The following is a 19201-nucleotide window of genomic DNA, read 5'->3' as shown; positions in this document are numbered from 1 at the left end:
AAAACCTTATGTTAGAGAGGAAAAAAAACGACGAAAAAGACTTCTTTGGGAAATAATGTTTATATTTTATGAGATGAGAACCACTAATATTTGGGAAAGAGTCACCACAATAATGAAATATTATTTATTTATTTTTTTTCATTCGCTGGCAAGACTTCTTACCTACATATAGAATCTTTTTTTGATTATGTTGGAATAAAGTTCCTTCAGAAATTTATAAGATTGTAGAGAAAAAAAAAGAGTAACTCAAGCGGTAAAAGAAAATAAAAAGTTAAGATGTTGTACACGCGTGAGATAAATGTGGAAAACATTATGTCCATGTGTGATCAAGAAACATGTGTTGCAACATCATCAATCTGCAAGGACATGACAATAATCATAAGGATCAAGAGTTCTTTGCTATGGATGTTATATGAAATGTTTTTATAGTTAAAAAAATTAACATTTATTAGTTACATTCTAATAAAAAAATCTGGTATCATTTTGAAACGGGTGATGGCATATACGTGTAATGTTCCAGACATCTCTTTTTTCCAAAGTTTTCTCCGGTATACACATTCTCTCTCAGTTTGAACCAAACCAAAATCGGAACCGGACATTGTCTCTCTCAGTTTGGTATAACAAGAGTAAGAAAAAGACATGTACAAGAAATGTGAAATGAGAGATTACATATGGACTGATTTGCTATGAACAATCTATTTAAGTTCTGGTCTGTACTAGTTTAGACTCCTTAACCGGGACTACTGCATCTTGAACTCTTTGACATATGTTCTTGATAGAACGGATCATCAGAGCCTTGAACTGAACTTAGTCTTGGAGATGAAAAGCTCCATCCTTCCTTATGCATTGCCTCCTCGCAGCTTTCATCTTCTTTGAACTTGATGAAGAAGATGGATGACCAGTAATCTCTCACCAAGTTCTACAAAACCATTGAAAAAGAAACCAAAATGAGATTCAAGAGAGTAATTTCAAAGGGGAAGAGAGTGAAAGAGTGGTGTTATCTTACCATCTTGATCAATTGCATCACTTCGTTTAATGCGTTTTTGAAGAGATCAGGGTGAGTTAGATCTTGAGTGGTTAAGATCTCTTGCCGGGTTTTATGAGATAAGTTTACTTCCATTTCCGCTCCTGCAGTCAAGGAACTGATAGTTAGATTTAAGCAAAGAACGAACACCTGAGACAGGTTTATGAGGAAGAATGAAGATACCTGCAACGATGAACTTCTCCATGATATGTCGAGCCATGTAGATTCTTCTTGTCGAATCATCTACCGGGATTTTACCATGATCATACACTTCTTCATAGAAATGCAATGTTTCTCCAGCGTAGCAGCTAACAACATACAAAACATTTCGTTTGAATAAATGGCGAAACCGGGAGAAGAAAATGAGAGATCATACACATCAAATATAGTACCTATCAGCAAACTCCATAAACGATTGGCGAAATCTTTTATTGAGAAGAAGCTTATCGAGTGGCTCGTTAGGATCAACAGGTCGAAACTCCTCCTTTCGAAATAATAATCCACTATCAGGTATGCCTAAAGCTTGACCCATTCTTTGAAACTCAAACTGTTCTCTTTTCTTCAAGCTGATTTGTGAAAGAAGAGGTTGGTTGCTCGAGATGGAGAAGAAGACAACTACAAGAATCCCACCCTGAAAGAAGAATAAACTCACAAGTCTGTTAAAAGTACAACTGCAAAATGATAAAGCAAAACCTAGGCATGAGCTTTCATACCGTGACCAAAAGTACAAATCTTGAAGCAACCTGAAGCCAAGAGATTTCATCATAAATCTCGTTTAACACAAACGCTGTTACCCATATAATGATTGAAGTGGCTGAGACAAGGATTCCTTTCCAGAGATCTCTAAGCTCATCAAATCTAAATTCTACATGTCGGACAGCTCTTGTGAATGCAATTAAGGCAAGGACATAGAAAGCATGAAGGCCTGCAACTGGGAAAGTCCATCGAGGACCCATGTGGCATTGACGATTGAGAGGCCTTTTTGCGTGGATTACTATAAACAAAATCAAAAAGATTATGAGTTATTATCCAAAACCAAAGACAATTTGCAAAGTACAAAGCAGAGTTTCAGATTCTTACTTGCAGATACAAAGATCCATGGCAACAAAACAAGGGGTAGANAGCTTGACCCATTCTTTGAAACTCAAACTGTTCTCTTTTCTTCAAGCTGATTTGTGAAAGAAGAGGTTGGTTGCTCGAGATGGAGAAGAAGACAACTACAAGAATCCCACCCTGAAAGAAGAATAAACTCACAAGTCTGTTAAAAGTACAACTGCAAAATGATAAAGCAAAACCTAGGCATGAGCTTTCATACCGTGACCAAAAGTACAAATCTTGAAGCAACCTGAAGCCAAGAGATTTCATCATAAATCTCGTTTAACACAAACGCTGTTACCCATATAATGATTGAAGTGGCTGAGACAAGGATTCCTTTCCAGAGATCTCTAAGCTCATCAAATCTAAATTCTACATGTCGGACAGCTCTTGTGAATGCAATTAAGGCAAGGACATAGAAAGCATGAAGGCCTGCAACTGGGAAAGTCCATCGAGGACCCATGTGGCATTGACGATTGAGAGGCCTTTTTGCGTGGATTACTATAAACAAAATCAAAAAGATTATGAGTTATTATCCAAAACCAAAGACAATTTGCAAAGTACAAAGCAGAGTTTCAGATTCTTACTTGCAGATACAAAGATCCATGGCAACAAAACAAGGGGTAGAAAAATGTATGATCTTACGGGTGGTAGACGTTTCCTACATTGCAAAGATTATACATATAGCCAAATAACATGAAAGACAATTAGAATTGTAATCCAATGTCCCCTGATAATCGAAAGCATATTGAGTGAGATTGATCCTTACTTGACAAATATGAAGTATAGTTGAAACGCCTGAGTTATACGGCAGCTCATCAGCAAACCGAATCCAAGTGGTCCTTCGATCCACACTAAAATCAAACATTACAAGACTACAAATCAAATTCTAACAGTCAACTTGTTTATGAAGATGAGGAATCATGGGTTTTCGAAACAAACCTGCCCAAAGATAGCAATATCGCCACCAATGTTTCGTCCTGATTCGAAGCAAATTAACTGACATCTAAGAAAATTAAAAGGAAATCTTAGTATAGAAAACTCAACAAATGAAGTGAATTCTTAAAACCAGTCGAATCATCAAGTAGTCTAACCATAATTGAGAACAAAAGGTTGAAGCTGGAGACAACTTGAATAACAGGGATCCAGAAACTGCTACTGTTAGTACGAGGAGCCTTGTGAATCAAACACGGTAAGACCGAACGCGATAGAAGCCTAGTAAACAAAAGTGAAATCCATCAAGACAGAATCGAACTTAATAAAGAAATGAAACAACTTGGGAAGTTCATTAAATTAAAGCTTATAAACTTCCAAATCTAAGTATTTGAATCTTGCTATCAAGATACTATGAGTAAGAACATCTAAAAATTCCCAGCTAAAAAGAGCTGAAACGAAACAAAAAGACAGATCCTTTGGGTAATCCTAAACAAAAGCAATTCCGATGAGACATAATATCAAACACTTACAAGACCACCATACGAACATTAAAAAAAAAAAAAAAACGATTGAAACCCCAAAAATTAGAGATTGTTTTTTTCCGACCCAAGTCAAGAAGAGAGTCAAACAAGCAAAGCAAAACCCAGTAAAATAATAAAAACTCAGATCTTTCACAACTAAGAAGATGAAAAGAAGAAGACAATACATACACGAAGAAGCAGATTACTGAAATTGCAACGGCGACGTAATCGNAAAAAAAAAAAAAGAATTTTAATTTATCGGATGTTGGAATTTAGAAAATTGAAAAAAAAAAGGTTAACATCTTTAAAAAATTCACATTTCGCACAAGAGAAGAGAGACGTCTCTGTCTCTCCATTGTTCACGTTTCTGTTCTCATCTGACTTTTTTGACCGGCGAACACTTCCTTTACCGGTAATATTAAACTTAAAAAAAAAAAAAAATTAAAAAAGTAATATTTAATTTTAATAAACCAAAAGGAAAATTATACTAACATTTAGTTTCAATTTTTAAAGGGAAAACGTCCTGGTTCCCCATGAGAACTATGATATCGTACCAGATGGAGCCCGATCTTTACCCCCGTCCCAGATGGCTCTCATGAAATTCTTCTCAATCTATATACCCATATATCGGGATGTTATCGGTTTAAAGAGTGAACCGATACGATACCGTTCATACCAAATAGAAAACCAAAAATAAAACCTGACTGATGTTAATAATCCGACCCGAGACGATACATCTATAACACATCTATAACTCCATTAAAATCCCCAAATCCTCAAACCCTAAAAGCATAAAATTCTTAAATCGATCTTTGCAACCATGAGTACCGTTTCTGGAGGTTCGAGTGGTTCATCAAATGTTCGACAAAGAGGATTCGTCGTTGGCGTGCCTAAGAGATGCTGGTGTGGGGAACACATCGTGGCAAAGAATTCCAAATCCGAGCCTAATCCTTCTCGGAGATACTTTCGATGTCGAGAAGCAGCAGCAAAGAAGGTACTATGTTATGCTTTGTTTGATGTAGACATCGACCTAATCCAAATCCGAGCCTAATCCTTCTCATCAATTTTCATTGTATTCTATGATATAATGTTAGCTTGTGAACGATAACCACATCTTTAAGTGGGTCGATGAGGCATTGTTGGACGAGGTAGCAACATTGGGTGTTCAATTTGAGAGAGTAAAAGAAGAGATGAAAGAGCGTACAATAGAGACATTGCAAGAACAGAAGCTGAAATTTGAGAAGATGCAAATGGAGTTCGAAAAAGAGCTTTGTGAGAGGGTTGAAGAAGTTTTGTTGGAAGCAAAAGCTGAATTGCAATGTAGGATGAATAAGAGTATAATTGTATGTGTTTTCGGTTTTATGATCTTGTTTGCTCTGTTTAAGCTTGTATGATGAGCTATTGTAAACTATTGTTCGGTTGTAATCTATTGTTGTTCGGTTGTATGCTCTGCTTTATGCTCTTGTTTGTTTTGGTGTTGAGTGTGAACTCCTGTTGGTGTTGCTATTGCATTTAATAAGATAAGACATTCCACATTTCATAAAAGGCAGAACATGATGAACACATGTTCTGAAAACAAGCAGAATGATAACGTTTTGAAATCATGTTCTCAACATGATCACAGACCAAAAACATAACCCTACTAGTCTATTCGACCAAAATACAGATCCAACTAGTCTCTTAAACCAAAAAACAGACCCCTACTACCATAATCTTCAATATTCAGGCTTGTGAAAGTCCTCCACCACCTTGAGATAGTCCTCCACCACCCTGAACAACTTCTCCTCCACCAGATTGAGAAAGTCCACCACCATCTTGAGAAAGTCCACCACCTTGAACAACTTCTCCTCCACCACCCTGAGAAGCCTGAAAAACCGCAAATTTCAAAAAATGAGAACAAGAGACTCATCTTGAGAAATANAAGTTCCATCACCACGTCCGATATCCGTAAACACCCTCTCTGGACCCGCACCACGACCACGACCCGCACCACGACCACGACCTTCTTCCTCGTCGTCACTTTCTGGGTACGTATCATGACGAATCGACTCTTCAGCATCGGTAAATTCCTGAGCAAGCATATCGACGTGAAATTCATCTCGATCCTCTCCTTCTTCATCGTACTCTCGTTCTCCAACACCATCTCTTTGCCCAATACCATCTTGTTGCCCAAAACCAGATCGGATTATTAAATCCATCGATTCAATTTGAGAAATCGATGGTGAAATTTGATTTTCTAGGGTTCGTCGCGAGAGAAAACAAAAAAGAGGTTAAAATGTGATTTTAGGGATTTCTCGGTTGAGGGTTATGTTTCTAATCGGGTCAAAATCAGGTTTTAATCGGGTCGAAATCAGGTTTATTTTGGTTTGTAAACTTCGTCACTCGGTTAATCAAATAGTAAACCAATTAAACCTATAGCAATGGTGAAATAGATGATATCTTCTATTCTCATGGAGATACAAAACGTAAATTACAGATATATGGGTATATAGATTGAAAAGAATTTCAGGAGAGCCATCTGGGACGGGGGTAAAGATCGGGCTCCATCTGGTACGATATCATAGTTCTCATGGGAAACCAGGACGTTTTCCCATTTTTAAATATAAATTTCAAGTAACAGTACTGTCACTAAAAAAAGCATGAAACTTCAATCATGATTGGTTTTTCACTTTTCACTTCATTAAATGTATAGAGATCCAATTTCACACTTTTGTCCTTTGTGACAGACTTTGGTACAGTAAATTTTGCAATAACCACCCTCTCTGTTATAAATTCTTGACAAAACCACTCACTAATAATGTAAACTTTTCAATTCAGCCCCATTGTGTAAACTTTTGTTTATTTCACTCCAGTGACTTGATCTTGGAGTTGGAACTATATCGCCACAACAGACCTCCAACCAAATTGTTGACCGCGTGCGAGGCCATCGGAACAATAAGGCTCGACGATAGAACCGCTGCGTAACCGTAGACTATACCAACAATCGAAGCCCTGAAAACATTTCAAGAAACCACAACAGAATTCAAGATTTGTTCTTATTCGATTCTCATTAGCATTGAGCATTGAGGTACCAAAATGTATGATAAAAGTGGTTTACCAAACTGCAAAAGAATACTTTCTTCCACTTCCTAAATGAAGTAAACCGAAGATGAGTCCAACCGCTACAATACCGTTCCAGTTGGTTCCGACTAAAGGCATCAATGCACCTCTAAAGAGCATTTCCTGTGAAATCATCAACCAAAACCAATGAACAAACTACTATTTTTGTGTTTGTATCTTACTATCTTTGATTGTTAAACTGTTACCTCACTAATTCCAGTTAGCATTGCGACAACAAGGTAATCTAGAGGTTCGAGCGAAGTAAGAATCTGCAAGTAGTGAATACCAAAGAAGAGAATAAGTGGAGTTATAGAGAACCGTATATGACTGTAATTGAGTAATGGATCTACCTGTCGGTTTGCTGCTTCACTAGAATCAGCAAAATCTGGCCAAGATTTAAGTAGCAAGGACCTGCTTGATGATATGAACACAACAATTCCAGCAATTAACCCGAGATGCCAAGTTTCAAACCCAACTGCACACAATACAAACCAGTCTTGGTTATTTATTCTCTGAAATGGTAATTACATAAACCACATAATCAGTTCTTTTTGAAATGTTACATGGTATGTCACTAGAGCAGTCTGGGACCTGTAATCCTCCAGTGGAAGCAACATGAGATGCCTACTAGTAGCAACCAAATCAGTTAGATGCAAAGGTTAGAATCACAACAACAACAAAAAACCAAAAACTTTCAAATGGGATTCACCTTCCTGATGATCAGACCTAGTGCAGCCATTAAACCAGAAGTTACAGTGCACGCCTGAAGCACTTCTTCTCGAGGAGCAACGACAACAACATCAGTATCAACTTGAGCTTCCTCAAATCTTGGAGAAGTCACTTCTTCTTCTGTAACATTTCTTGTGGTTATGTCTTTACCTTGTTGAGACTCTCTTTTGGGTTTCTTAAGTGATTTACGACTTGAAGAGGCTCTTACATCAAACTTAAAATTCTGAATATAATTAATCAGACAATTAGATCATCTGTTAGCAGATTTTATTCAGACCAAGAAGAGGCAGAATCCAAGAATCTTACAGTAACTGCTTGTACTGCTGGAGCAACATATAGCTTAGGGTTGGAGCCAACTGATCAAGTAAGCACAATTCAACCCAAAAAAAGTTCAAAATCTTTATAGAATACACATACTATGATGATATGGAGTTAGGAATCGAACTTACCTACCTGGACGAGGACGAAGGAGATGAAGAGAAGTTGAAGCAGCTCCTCTGCTCCAAGATTGCAGAGCGATAAAACCCATCAGAGTATGTTGTGCCGATTCATAGAGAGACTCTGATTCCAAAACAAACAAGAGGAAGAAGAAAGCGTTGCAAGGCCTATACCTGACGACAAACTCCTCCGAAACGAGAGGTCCGTGTCTCGCCAGCTTCATACGGCGTCGTTTGAAGGATTGCATAACAAAAAAAAAACCCTTCCCAATTAGAAAAGGATTGCAAAGAAGTGAATCCAATTCCAAAAAGGAACAACGTTCAAAGAAGACTCTTAAAACTCATTCATTGTTAAGATTAAACTAAACTTAATCCTAAAAGGACAAGGATTAATTATGATTCGTAAAGCTATATAAATAGAGGCACATAGGTGACTTCTCTTTCACCAAACATCTTATCATCTTTCTACTTCTTCTTCCTATTCATACGCTCCAAAATCATGGCCACCACCAAGAAGATCTTTAGCTTCGTGCTCGTGATCATGTTTCTCTTTAGTTGCACCTCGGCTAAACTATACAAAGTCGGTGGTGACTATGGATGGACTGTGAAGGACGACTCTTGGGTTGAACATAAGCAATTCCACGTCGGAGATTCCCTCGTCTTCGAATACGATCAGAACGTCAACGACCTCGCTCAAGTTTCCAGCGCTTTAGAGTATGATTCATGCGATGCCTCTTCTCCTAAAGTTGTTTACAACACCGGATACGATGTCGTAACCTTCAAGGAACCAGGACATCATTACTTCATCACCTCAAATCATATTCAATGCGTCAACGGACTTAAACTCGACGTTCTTGTCGTCCATGACACCTCACGTCCAATTCCTTCACCACCACCACCACCGAGCAAGAACCATGAGCCATCACGTCCAATTCCTTCTTCACCACCACCACCGAGCAAGAACCATGAACCGTCTCGTCCAGTTCCTCCTTCACCACCACCGAGCAAGAACCATGAACCGTCACGTCCGATTCCTCCACCACCACCAAGCAAGATGGGAAGGATCTACAAGGTAGGTGATTCCAAAGGATGGAGAGTCTACAACAGTTACTACTATTACAAGTGGAGTAAAAATAAACAATTTCGTGTTGGAGATACTCTCTATTTCGAGTACAACAAGGACCTCAGCGACGTTAGAGAAATCAGCGATGATCTTGAGTTCAAATCATGTGAATCAAATTCTACCGTAGCCGTGTACAAGACAGGACACGATCTCGTTAAGCTCACTAAACCAGGAGTGCATTATTTTGTAAGCTTAAAGACCGGTCTTTGTCAGGCTGGCATTAAGCTTCGAGTCACGGTGCAACCATCAACCGAAGATGTTACTTTGCCCGATGTTCCCAAGAAGCTCTCACCTATTAACCGCTGCAACAGGTGGAGGTGGTGGTTATGCATTATCAGACCTCATCACTAAGCATTCGGATCAACTAACTAATCAACCATGGGGAGTTTTAGTTTAAGGGTTTTTTTTTTTTTTGGTTATTAAGAGTTTTTGATTTTCTTTTGGTTTTTAGTTGTTCAGTGGCTGAAATACATTGTTTCGTTTATTTTTTTTCATATATTTTTCTTTAATTTTCGACGTTTCTTTATAGTTTGATCATGAACGTGAACATGCTCCATTATATGACAAGGGACACCTGAGTGTCCATCACAAAGAGACATAAGTCCGCTCTGTTTTCTCTTGACAATTTCAAGATTTGAACTTTTAATGTGGCATAGTGCACAATTTCGATCAGAACAAGTTGAAACTATCGACAAAAGCTCGTCTCTTATTTTGTTCCCCTCTTATTAGATTACATACATGATGAGGTGATATACAGAACAAGCGATATACAGAACATGATGCCTCATAACATACATGAGCAGGTCTCATTTTACCAACACTGCTAAAGGCATATTACATTGATGATGTCTTAAATCATTTGTTCTCCCCTAATCAGCCTTAATGGTACAAGACGTGAACCTAGTTGTGCAAACGGTACAAAAAGAGAATTTCAGGTTTGAAACTTTACCGAGTTATAGGAAGGCCAACTCGACCGGACCGGCTAAAACAAGAAAATGAGAAGAATCATGGAATAACACGGCTAAACTTTCTGCATTCATTAGGAGACCTCTGCTCTTCCCCTTGGCAGAAGAACAAAGTCGCGGGACACCACGAGAAGCAGTTTCCGGTGAGCTGCAAGTTCGCTGAGCCAGGCTTCAGAGCCATCAAAGGACCCGGTACAACACCGAATAAGAAATTCCCACCTAGCAAGAGTCTCTGAAACCGGGCGAATTCGGATCCCGACGATACTGTTTTCAAGACGTATTGTGTCGGAATCATACCAAAGAAGTTGTTGTTCTCTAAGGACAAAGCTGAGAGCTTTGGTGATAAACCCAAGAACAGAGGTAACACGCCTTGGATCCGGTTGTTGCTGAGATCGATTGATATAAGCTCGCTGGGGAGACTCATGGGGGAGTAGTAAGGTGAGTCTAAAGAGGTGAAGCCGTTGAAGGAGAGTGTTAGCTGCTGTAGAGACTGATGAGTGAAGATGAAAGATGGGATTGAGCCGCTGAGTTTGTTGTGGGCAAGATCAATCACTTGGAGAGAGCTGTAAAGTTTGAAGCTTTGAGGGATGGTTCCTCGGATGAGGTTGTTTCGCATCGAGATTTGGACTAGAGACTCCGGTAACGATGACGGGATCCGACCCGAGATCCGGTTATCGCTAGCGTCGAGGTAATAGAGGTTTTTGAGTGAGCTGAGATCGGGGAACTCGCCGGAGATGTTGTTGACTTGGATCTCTAACCGTTTTAGGCTGGAAAGACCGTTAAAACTCGCCGGAACAGAGCCGCTGAGGCGGTTGTTGTCGAGGAGGAGGTCCACGAGAAGCGACATCGACCCGAGGGAGTCGGGTATGGATCCTGAGAAGGAGTTTCCGGAGAGGGCAAGGCCGGTGAGACGGGTGAGATTGGAGAGTGAGTCGGGGAGTGGACCGGAGAAGTAGTTGCCGGTGAGATCGAGGGTGTGGAGATAAGGGAGGTTGAAGGAGAAGGAAGAGAGGGAGCCGGAGTAACCGGCCTGGTCAAAACTGAGCTCAGTGACCCGACCCGATACGCAGCGGAGCCCGCAAGTGAATGTGTCGCTGAAGACATTGTCGCAGGGATCGAGGGAGAAGTCCCAGGTACTCAGACAAGACCCTGGACTCATGGATTTGGCATCTACTGAGCTTTTCAAGTCTTTGAGAGCTTTCACATCACCCCAGAATGTCTTGGACTCTACTGACGAAGATAATAATAAAGTGGCTAAGAGAATTGCAAGTAAAGACATAACTAAAGAGAGATGCTTTGGTTTCTGAGACATGTTTGGAAGAAGAAGAAGAAGTGGAGCGGGGTTGGAGTGAATAAGACCGTTGGACTTGGATGAGAGGCTCGTGTGATAAGGAACCTTGTTCTGAAACTTCAAAGACACAAGAATTTATTATATATATAGAAATAGTGTGTGATTATGTCATGTGTGTGTGAGGGTCCATCAGTCAACATCTGTATAGTGAGGTGTGGTTGGCCCTATACACCATTCTCCTTTAAGATTCCAAAGCAGGATAACTCGTGAATATGACCAAAAGTTGTCAAAATCTAAATTGAAGTCTTGGTTGTTGACATAAAAAAAATAGAAGTTATTATAATAGCCTTATAGGGGAGCAAGGTTGGTGCAAATGCTAGATCTAATTGTCACTATTATTATCTCGAGGAGCAGCAACAAACAACATCAATGGAGTCCTTTTTAGCTTGAGCTTCCTCAAATTTTGGAGCAGAAACTTCTATTTTCTGTTACATTTCTTTTTGTTATGTCTTTACTTTGTTGAGACTCTCTTCTGAGTTTCTTATGTGATTTACGAAGAAGAAAAACAACCAAATTTTTATTGCTGAGAGTATCCTATTTAAGGTTTTGAGCTTTTTGTTGCTTAGCATTGTCGATCAGAACAAGTTTAAACGTTTGCTGAAGCTCTTGTTTTTATTCTCTCTTATTGGATATTATGTTACATTATGACACATGAGAGATATAAGGTATGTATGATTACTTGGAACCAATTTTTCGATCAGACAGGGATTCGATAAGTGGGATCGAACATCTTCAATACAAACAACAAGTTGCCTTTACCCCTTGTTATCCTGTAAAAAGAACATCTCTTTAAAGATTCAAACGGTTGACTGTTCCATAGAGAAATGAAAACTATCTTTTCACAACTGACCGTAGTTCCTCGTCCACATAGGTAATCTCTAGTTCACCACGTGGGGTATCATCAGGTGCTTTTACAGGAATCTGCACAGCATACAGTAATCAGTAATATAAGCATACGGTGTATGAATCAGTACAGGTTCTCTTATAGACGCACGCACATATAGCAGCAAGAGTTTTGGTGTACTTACAAAGCCGAGAATTTTATACATTTGGAGTTTCACAGCAGCCTTCTTTGAACTGAGGGGTGTCAAGTCTCCAGTTACCTATAAAAACATTGTAGTGTGCTATTACAAATTCTGCTATAGGAATATTACTAACCAAAGATGAAAACGCTATATCGATGATAAAACTTTAGAATTAGTCCTCTTTGTTCTTGCCTAGCCAGCCACAATGGACATGATCATACATATATGTGATTAGTACATTTTAAACATTGTTAGCACTGGATCACATCAATAGGTTTCCACATCACAGACACAGAGAAAAAGAGCTTCGTATATGGTCTAACACAACTCAAACCTACTCGTGAATGGTACAAAAAGAGAATTTAGCGGTTTGAAACCTTACCGAGTTATAGAAAGGCCAAGTCTCCATGGTTTGCACCTTTAGTGTATCCATATTGATAGATTGGTAGTTGGCTATTGATCTTAAGAACCTTGGTTTCTGTTACATTGTCAAAGAGACAGAGGAAATGTCACAACAAGCCAGCAAAAATAACATATACACACAACAACAACACAAGTTTCAAAGATACAAGTTCTAACCTTGGCTTGCAAACGCAAAGCAGAGGTTGTATAAATGAGCTCCCATTTCCCATTGATTAAATCAGACTTCAGAGGCTCCTTTGTTGGGTTTACTGCTTCCACCTTACGTGCTAACTATGACGATTTAAACAAAAGTCACTCAGTCACATTCTCTATACCCTAAATGTACCAAAACTATTCTCAAGCACGCTAATGGTTCCTACAGGAAGAGAGAAATCAAGAACCTGATCAATCCGACGCTGATCATCAGGCGTAGCAGTGGCACCACGTTCAAGAGGCTCAATGGCTTCTAGAAGTTCCTGTTTGAGCTGTTTCTGCTTCTCAGCTCGACCCTTCTTTGTCAGAAACACAGGTGGAAAGCTGAAAACAGCTTGGATTCTCAATCTTACCCGATCACCTTTTCGAATACTTTGTAAATTTGTCGGAACAGCAAAGCCACTGTCGTCCGACTTCATAAGACTTCCGGTAAGACTAAATCCGGCGGCCGGAGATATTAAAGCTCCAGTCTTTAAGCACGAAGGTAAAGCCATGGAAAATCAAAACAGGAAAAAAGCTTTTCCAATGGAGTTTTAAGAGTTGAAAACTCTGTTCGAAGACAGACACATAAGAAGGGAAAAGAGAGAGATCGTTGCTCGGTCTTCGCCATGGTTGACATTTGACAAGACACACCACCGCAAGTCAAAGATATGATTTTTTCCTCACCCTCTCTCAAACGAGAGGCCCTCGTCGTTTCCGATTCATTACGGCGTCGTTTGAAACAAATGTAAAAAGAAGAGCTTTTCCAAACATTCCACTAAAATCAAGAAAGAGAGCAGCAATAAGACCCAACTGATATTGAGACTAGAAAACTATGGAGTGCATTAGTTATGTGGCGACTTGAGTTCTATCAAGGCTAAAGTTACCTATATCATAAGCATTATGCAATTACCACTCCAAGAGACTCTTACGATCCCAAATCAGCTCATGGACTGCACGGTCGCTATTCTTTGGTGGTAGACTGCAACTCATAAATTCTGTCATATTTAGCACAATTAATTTCTGAATAGCTGCTTTCAGACTCCCTAAAGCTTGCATTGCAGAAATAAACAAGTTATGCTCCGCTTTCCTATGGTCTGGACCCTCTCTAAGCTCAAAAAAGGCTAAAGTTGTATGGGTTGATGTTTGTCTACCAAAGCATGAAGGTGGATTAGGCCTCCGCTCTATAGAGGAGGCAAACAAAGTCAGTACTCTAAAGTTGCTTTGGAGGATACTATCTGCAAAAAATTCTTTATGGATTAACTGGGTCAAACGATACCTCATCTGTTCGGGCTCATTATGGTCTGAAAAAATTAACACATACACGGGTCTTGGATTTGGAGAAAACTCCTCAAGTATCAAAACATTGGAAAACAGTTTCACCGTGTTGAGGTGAGAAATGGCTGCTCTACCTCCTTTTGGTTTGATGACTGGAACTCCTTAGGTCGACTATATGATAAAATTGAGAACAGGGGTCCTATCGATCTAGGAATCCCGCTGTCGAGCACGGTGGCAACTGCAATGGTCTCCACTAGGCGCAGAAACCACAGACAACCGCTCCTGAACCTTGTTGAAGAAGAACTTCGGAAATGTCAGCTTGCTTGTGTCCAGGATCAACACGATGTGGCACTCTAGAAAGGGAAGAATGATCTTTACCGCAGCAGGTTCCTGACAAAGGACACCTGGTCCCAAATACGTGTAGCCAAACCGGTAAAGGCGAATCATAAAGCCATCTGGTTCCCATTGGCGACGCCGAAATTTGCTTTCATTACCTGGTTAGCAATGAAAAACAGATTATCCACAGGAGACAGACTAAGGGTATGGAATCAAAATACAAATGCGACCTGTGTTTTTTGTAAGCACCCGCTGGAAACGAGTATGTTCTTCTTGTGCCCTTTCACCCAAGAAGTGTGGAAGAAACTAACTGAGGATCTCCTCGGGGACAGATTCACTACAAGTTGGTCTGAAATTATCTCCCTACTCACTGGCACTGACCTGGACAAGACAACCAAGTTTCTCTTGGGCTACACTTTCCAGAATACGATCCACTCTCTATGGAGGGAGCGCAACGCTCGACGTCATGGAGAGACACCGGTTCAGGAGGCAACGCTGGTTCAACTACTTGATAAAAACGTTTGCAACAGACTCAGTACCATTGGAGAGGGCCATCTTCTTCAATCTTGGTTTGCTGCAACTCTCTATCAAGTTTAATGCTCTGTTTTGTATAATTGCTCTGTTTAGGGTTCTTTAAAATTGTCCTCAAAAAAGTCAAACACAAATTTTGTATAAGTTTATTTCTTTTGAATATAATTTAACATTTATTAAAAAAAAAAAAAAGATAAGAAATATGTGAGAAGGTTTTGTTGGGACCGAGAAGAGGCAACATTTAAGAATCTTATAGTGACTCTTGTACAGTTGTGCCGCATGCACATCGTAATAGTTTGGGACTGGAGCCAACTGATCAAGTAAGTACAATTCAAGCAAATCAAGATTTAGAATCTTTGTAGAATACACAGATGCATATGAGCATTATCGAGTTAGGAATAGAACTTACCTACCTCGATGAAGGTAACCAATAGAAGTTGAAGCTCCTCTGGTTCAAGATTTCTGAGAGATGAAACCCATCAGAGACTTTAAACAAACGAATGAAGAGTTTCACGAGGAAGAAGGAAGAAGAAAGCGTTGCAAGGGCTAATATTTGACGACAAACTCCCAAACGAGAGGTCTGTGTCTCGCCAGCTTTGTACGGCGTCGTCGTTTATCAGAGAAACACACAACATGAAAGAAGACAAAATCCAAATTTTTATTGTAACATTTTGATGCAAATTAGAACCTAGAATAACCCCTTTTCCAACACAGGGACATGAGTTCGTTTCTGATTTCTCTTGACAATTTCAAAGTTTTGAGCTTTTTTTATCTCATATAGTGCAATGTCGATCAGAACAAGCTGAAACATTTACAAAAAAGCTCGTCTTTTTTCCTATTCTCTCTTATTAGATTTTTAATGTTAGATTACATGATGAAGAGAGACAGAACAAGGTATGTTTGATGGCTCGGAACCATATCGATAAATCAGAGAGGGATTCTATAAGTCGGATCAAACATCTTCAATATAAACAAGTTGCCTTTGTCACCTCTTGATAACCTGCAAAACAAAAACATTCTTTCAAGACTCAAAACGTTTTGGATATTTGTTCATAATACATGAAAATGAAAACTATCATTCACTACTGACCGTAGTTCCTCGTCCACATAGGTAATCTCTAGTTCACCGCGCGCGCTATCAGGTGCTTTTACAGGAATCTGCACAGCCAACACCAATCAGTAAAAGAAGCATGTGGTATCTTAAATCAGTTTATGTTCTCTAATATAGCAGCAAGTAGTTTTGGTGTACTTACAAAGCCGAGAATTTTAAACACTTGAAGTTTCACAGCAACCTTCTTTGTATTGAGGGGTGTCAAGTCTCCAGTTACCTAGGTAAACATTGTAGTTTGCTAATATATGAGACTCACTTTACAAAGAATCTCCAAAAATAATGCTAGATTGATGATAAAAGTTTGGTCTTACTCCTAGGTTCTTACCTTGTTAGCCACAATGGAACGGTTTAAATCACAATGGAAAGCAATAACAATGTTCTCTAAACATAGTTTGAAAAGAGAATTCAGCGGTTAGAAGCTTTACCGAGTTATAGAAAGGCCAAGTCTCCATGTTTTGCACCTTTAGTGTATCGACATTGATAGATTGGTAGTTTGTTATTGATCTTAAGAATCTTGGTTTCTGTTGCATTGTTCAAGAAATTAAAGAGATTGACATAACAAGCACAAAAACAAAACATAGACAACAAGAAGAGCAACACAAGTTCTAACCTTTGCTTGCAAAATCGAAGCAGAGGTTGTATAAATGAGCTCCCATTTCCCATTGACTAAATCAGACTTCAGAGGCTGCTTCGTTGGGTTAACTGCTTCCACCTTACGAGCTAACTGTCTCCGTACAAACACAAGTCATTCAGAATTGTTTCTTAATCACATTCTCTAGACTCTAATATACCAAATCTATTATATTCAAGACCCTAATGATGGTTCCCACAGGAAGAGAAATCAAGAACCTGATCAATCCGAAGCTGATCATCAGGCGAGGCCGTAGCACCACGTTCGAGAGGTGCAATGGCTTCAAGAAGATCTTGTTTTAGCTGTTTCTGCTTCTCAGTTCGACCGTTTCTTGTCAGAAACGCAGGAGGAAAGCTGAAAACAGCTTGGATTCTCAATCTTTCTCGATCACCTTTTCGGATGCTCTGTAACTTCGTCGGAACGGCGAAGCCACTGTCCGACTTCATAAGACTGCCGGAAAGATTAAATCCGGTGGTCGGAGACATCGGAACTGTAGTCTTTAAGCAAGAAGGTAAAGCCATGGGAATCAAAAAGGGACAACACTTTCTCTCTAATGAACTTGTAGGAGGAGTCTCTGCTTCGTTTTCAGGAGAGACTCTCTTTGAATGCAGACACAGAACAGAAGAAGAAAGAAGAGTGAGATCGTGGCTCTGTCTTTGCCATGGCTGACAGCACCAACACAGTCGCAAAGATAAGATTTTTCTCTCTCTCTCTCTCTCCTCCGAAACGAGAGGCTCTCCTCGTTTCCGATTCCGTACGGCGTCGTTTTGAAACAAATGTAAAAAAGGAGAGCTTTGCCAATTTCTTGAAATTGTCCAAAAGGCTCTACCTTTTTTCTTGTCTATACTAAAACCAAGAAAGAAACACAATGCGAAAGTGATCATTTAAAATTTAAATTAGACTAGCAGTTGTTTTCTATAGTTCCAATCACCATGTATACAGAATGATACAACAAGACTGAGACTACAAAACTATTGCGTTCATAGTTATGTGAAGGACTTGAGTTATCATATTCTACACAGCTCCTTAACGATTGTGTTATTTAATACTATGAATCAAAGGCTAAAGTTACCTATATCATCAGCATTATGCGATTACCAACTGAATTGACAAAACTTTCAACGCGAAAAACCGAATCTTTACTATGATCACATACACAAGTAGAGGATTCTAAGTTTCCACTACGAGTTACAAACAGGAGAAAGAGAGAGAGTAGATGCATACACAATGAACGAGAGTCTCAAATATACACATGGCCACATGGGAGAGCACAACAGAACCAACAAACTCTGACCATCACTTTAACCACTCTTGAATCCTTCTCTGGTTGTGATCTTTGTACCAGACCATAACCAACTCGCTTCTCATTGGTTTAACTTTATATTACTGAAAATTCATAATGATCAACAGAAACAATATAGGAAGGTTATATGAACAATTCACGATAATTTTTTCATGAACAATTGATGTGATTAGGCTTGGTCCCCATGGGCCATGGGCCATGGCTAATTATTGTATAGTTGTTGACAGTTTTAATCTTTTCTAATTTGTGTTGATCACGAATTAGTAAATCATATTGGCTCTAAGTCTCTAACTCAGAGGTACTTCCTTGTCAAGGAGACCTTGATGATGAGTGTGGAGTACTCGTGTCCTATATATAGTTAACTAAATAAGAGTGTGGTAATATAGTCTACTTTCTTAAATTGCATGCCAAATATCCAAAATACACATGACACGGCCATAGGATTGATCAAATGTTTTTTGAAGACCTAAGGAGCCTAGGGTAAGTTATAACTCTGTGTGATCATGGTTCGATAGGTGTCTATATTCCTTTGATTAACACTTTTGATGCATTAAAAATACTATATTTTTATCGTTTTTGTATTTGTCTCATGTTCACTATAATCATCCCTAAGTTTCTCTTCTCATTTCTACATATTAGTCCAAATATGTGCAGCATATAAAAAAAAAAAAAAACTAGACAGAGACAAAAGAGGGATAGATGAATTTGGTGACCAAGATGGTTACAACAGAGGATGGAGTGGAAAAGAGGTCAATGAGCAATGTTGACAAACATGAACGATTCCTGAGAAATAATACATCAAAGAGAGCATTTGTAAGGTAAAGGAAGGTGAGCCTGTGAGGGCTAAAAAGTGTGAGACGGTAAAATGGAAATTATCCATCACTCTCTCTATATTTTTTCCATTTTTTCAACTTATATATGTTTCGACCTCAGTTCATTTATGTTTTCATGTTCATACCCTTTAGGTGATTTAGTAACAAATAGAGTAGACGAACTCTCCCAAAATTTAAGAAATAAGTTTGACAATTTTTGTCTTATATTGCTTCTTTAAAAGAAAAATTTAACCGTGTTGCCAAAAAAAAAAAAAAAAAAAAAAAAAAAAAAATTTAACC

The 19201-nt window shown here is 39.1% G+C and overlaps 7 protein-coding genes across 8 annotated transcripts; 2 read left to right on the top strand and 5 right to left on the bottom strand.

The window, feature by feature from the left end:
* Positions 504 to 3801, bottom strand: LOC104793903 (regulator of G-protein signaling 1-like). The gene is made up of 11 exons (XM_019246637.1): positions 3766 to 3801; positions 3214 to 3334; positions 3062 to 3125; positions 2889 to 2973; positions 2707 to 2780; positions 2340 to 2620; positions 2155 to 2257; positions 1417 to 1552; positions 1208 to 1332; positions 1007 to 1128; positions 504 to 919 (listed from the first exon to the last, which is right to left on the bottom strand). The coding sequence occupies exons 2-11, from the start codon at positions 3214 to 3216 to the stop codon at positions 731 to 733; spliced, it is 1182 nt and encodes a 393-aa protein (XP_019102182.1). The 5' UTR covers positions 3217 to 3334; positions 3766 to 3801; the 3' UTR covers positions 504 to 730.
* On the top strand, positions 4096 to 5380 carry LOC104790238 (uncharacterized protein At4g04775-like). Its single transcript, XM_010515944.2, has 2 exons — positions 4096 to 4570; positions 4671 to 5380. The coding sequence occupies exons 1-2, from the start codon at positions 4397 to 4399 to the stop codon at positions 4968 to 4970; spliced, it is 474 nt and encodes a 157-aa protein (XP_010514246.1). The 5' UTR covers positions 4096 to 4396; the 3' UTR covers positions 4971 to 5380.
* Positions 6234 to 8057, bottom strand: LOC104790237. Its single transcript, XM_010515943.2, has 8 exons — positions 7858 to 8057; positions 7711 to 7760; positions 7385 to 7627; positions 7239 to 7299; positions 7026 to 7150; positions 6882 to 6944; positions 6674 to 6798; positions 6234 to 6567 (listed from the first exon to the last, which is right to left on the bottom strand). Exons 1-8 carry the CDS (start codon positions 7931 to 7933, stop codon positions 6420 to 6422), a joined length of 891 nt encoding a protein of 296 aa, XP_010514245.2. The 5' UTR covers positions 7934 to 8057; the 3' UTR covers positions 6234 to 6419.
* Positions 8313 to 9315, top strand: LOC104790236 (early nodulin-20-like). The gene has a single exon (XM_010515942.2). It carries the CDS (start codon positions 8341 to 8343, stop codon positions 9313 to 9315), a length of 975 nt encoding a protein of 324 aa, XP_010514244.1. The 5' UTR covers positions 8313 to 8340.
* LOC104790234 (putative leucine-rich repeat receptor-like serine/threonine-protein kinase At3g53590) lies at positions 9179 to 11408 on the bottom strand. 2 transcript variants are annotated; one of them, XR_002038592.1, is made up of 2 exons: positions 9914 to 11408; positions 9179 to 9266 (listed from the first exon to the last, which is right to left on the bottom strand). XR_002038592.1 is itself a non-coding variant. In XM_010515941.2 (1 exon), the coding sequence occupies exon 1, from the start codon at positions 11239 to 11241 to the stop codon at positions 9970 to 9972; it is 1272 nt and encodes a 423-aa protein (XP_010514243.1). In that variant the 5' UTR covers positions 11242 to 11407; the 3' UTR covers positions 9653 to 9969. The 2 variants fall into 2 exon arrangements, 1 of the variants encoding a protein (XP_010514243.1); XM_010515941.2 differs by lacking the exon at positions 9179 to 9266 and having other exon boundaries at positions 9653 to 11407.
* Positions 11816 to 15654, bottom strand: LOC104790233 (probable plastid-lipid-associated protein 4, chloroplastic). Its single transcript, XM_019246636.1, has 9 exons — positions 15454 to 15654; positions 14179 to 15356; positions 13787 to 14083; positions 13109 to 13677; positions 12885 to 12998; positions 12688 to 12783; positions 12309 to 12383; positions 12131 to 12201; positions 11816 to 12050 (listed from the first exon to the last, which is right to left on the bottom strand). Exons 4-9 carry the CDS (start codon positions 13412 to 13414, stop codon positions 11978 to 11980), a joined length of 735 nt encoding a protein of 244 aa, XP_019102181.1. The 5' UTR covers positions 13415 to 13677; positions 13787 to 14083; positions 14179 to 15356; positions 15454 to 15654; the 3' UTR covers positions 11816 to 11977.
* On the bottom strand, positions 15790 to 17527 carry LOC104790232 (probable plastid-lipid-associated protein 4, chloroplastic). Its single transcript, XM_010515938.2, has 6 exons — positions 17005 to 17527; positions 16766 to 16879; positions 16581 to 16676; positions 16298 to 16372; positions 16135 to 16202; positions 15790 to 16044 (listed from the first exon to the last, which is right to left on the bottom strand). Exons 1-6 carry the CDS (start codon positions 17305 to 17307, stop codon positions 15972 to 15974), a joined length of 729 nt encoding a protein of 242 aa, XP_010514240.1. The 5' UTR covers positions 17308 to 17527; the 3' UTR covers positions 15790 to 15971.

Source organism: Camelina sativa, chromosome 6 (assembly GCF_000633955.1).
Source record: "Camelina sativa cultivar DH55 chromosome 6, Cs, whole genome shotgun sequence".
In the NCBI taxonomy this organism is placed as follows: domain Eukaryota; kingdom Viridiplantae; phylum Streptophyta; class Magnoliopsida; order Brassicales; family Brassicaceae; genus Camelina; species Camelina sativa.
Note: the sequence above shows the minus strand (reverse complement) of the source record. Positions and strands in the feature narration are given on the sequence as shown.

What these genes read in the sequence shown, in the direction of transcription:
- LOC104793903 (XM_019246637.1), bottom strand. An exon ending in GGAGAAGTTCATCGTTGCAG is followed by an intron (nt 1,129 to 1,207) that starts GTATCTTCATTC and finishes CCTTGACTGCAG; the next exon opens with GAGCGGAAATGGAAGTAAAC. An exon ending in TGATGCAATTGATCAAGATG is followed by an intron (nt 920 to 1,006) that starts GTAAGATAACAC and finishes ATGGTTTTGTAG; the next exon opens with AACTTGGTGAGAGATTACTG.
- LOC104790238 (XM_010515944.2), top strand. Translation starts at nt 4,397, where the DNA reads ATGAGTACCGTTTCTGGAGGTTCGAGTGGTTCATCAAATGTTCGACAA. An exon ending in GAGAAGCAGCAGCAAAGAAG is followed by an intron (nt 4,571 to 4,670) that starts GTACTATGTTAT and finishes ATATAATGTTAG; the next exon opens with CTTGTGAACGATAACCACAT.
- LOC104790237 (XM_010515943.2), bottom strand. Translation starts at nt 7,933, where the DNA reads ATGGGTTTTATCGCTCTGCAATCTTGGAGCAGAGGAGCTGCTTCAACT. An exon ending in CAGCAGTACAAGCAGTTACT is followed by an intron (nt 7,628 to 7,710) that starts GTAAGATTCTTG and finishes AATTATATTCAG; the next exon opens with AATTTTAAGTTTGATGTAAG. An exon ending in CTGCTCTAGTGACATACCAT is followed by an intron (nt 7,151 to 7,238) that starts GTAACATTTCAA and finishes TATTGTGTGCAG; the next exon opens with TTGGGTTTGAAACTTGGCAT.
- LOC104790236 (XM_010515942.2), top strand. Translation starts at nt 8,341, where the DNA reads ATGGCCACCACCAAGAAGATCTTTAGCTTCGTGCTCGTGATCATGTTT.
- LOC104790234 (XM_010515941.2), bottom strand. Translation starts at nt 11,241, where the DNA reads ATGTCTCAGAAACCAAAGCATCTCTCTTTAGTTATGTCTTTACTTGCA.
- LOC104790233 (XM_019246636.1), bottom strand. Translation starts at nt 13,414, where the DNA reads ATGGCTTTACCTTCGTGCTTAAAGACTGGAGCTTTAATATCTCCGGCC. An exon ending in CTTTGCGTTTGCAAGCCAAG is followed by an intron (nt 12,784 to 12,884) that starts GTTAGAACTTGT and finishes ACAATGTAACAG; the next exon opens with AAACCAAGGTTCTTAAGATC. An exon ending in TGTATAAAATTCTCGGCTTT is followed by an intron (nt 12,202 to 12,308) that starts GTAAGTACACCA and finishes TATGCTGTGCAG; the next exon opens with ATTCCTGTAAAAGCACCTGA.
- LOC104790232 (XM_010515938.2), bottom strand. Translation starts at nt 17,307, where the DNA reads ATGGCTTTACCTTCTTGCTTAAAGACTACAGTTCCGATGTCTCCGACC. An exon ending in ATCAGCTTCGGATTGATCAG is followed by an intron (nt 16,880 to 17,004) that starts GTTCTTGATTTC and finishes GTACGGAGACAG; the next exon opens with TTAGCTCGTAAGGTGGAAGC. An exon ending in CTTGGCCTTTCTATAACTCG is followed by an intron (nt 16,373 to 16,580) that starts GTAAAGCTTCTA and finishes ATGTTTACCTAG; the next exon opens with GTAACTGGAGACTTGACACC.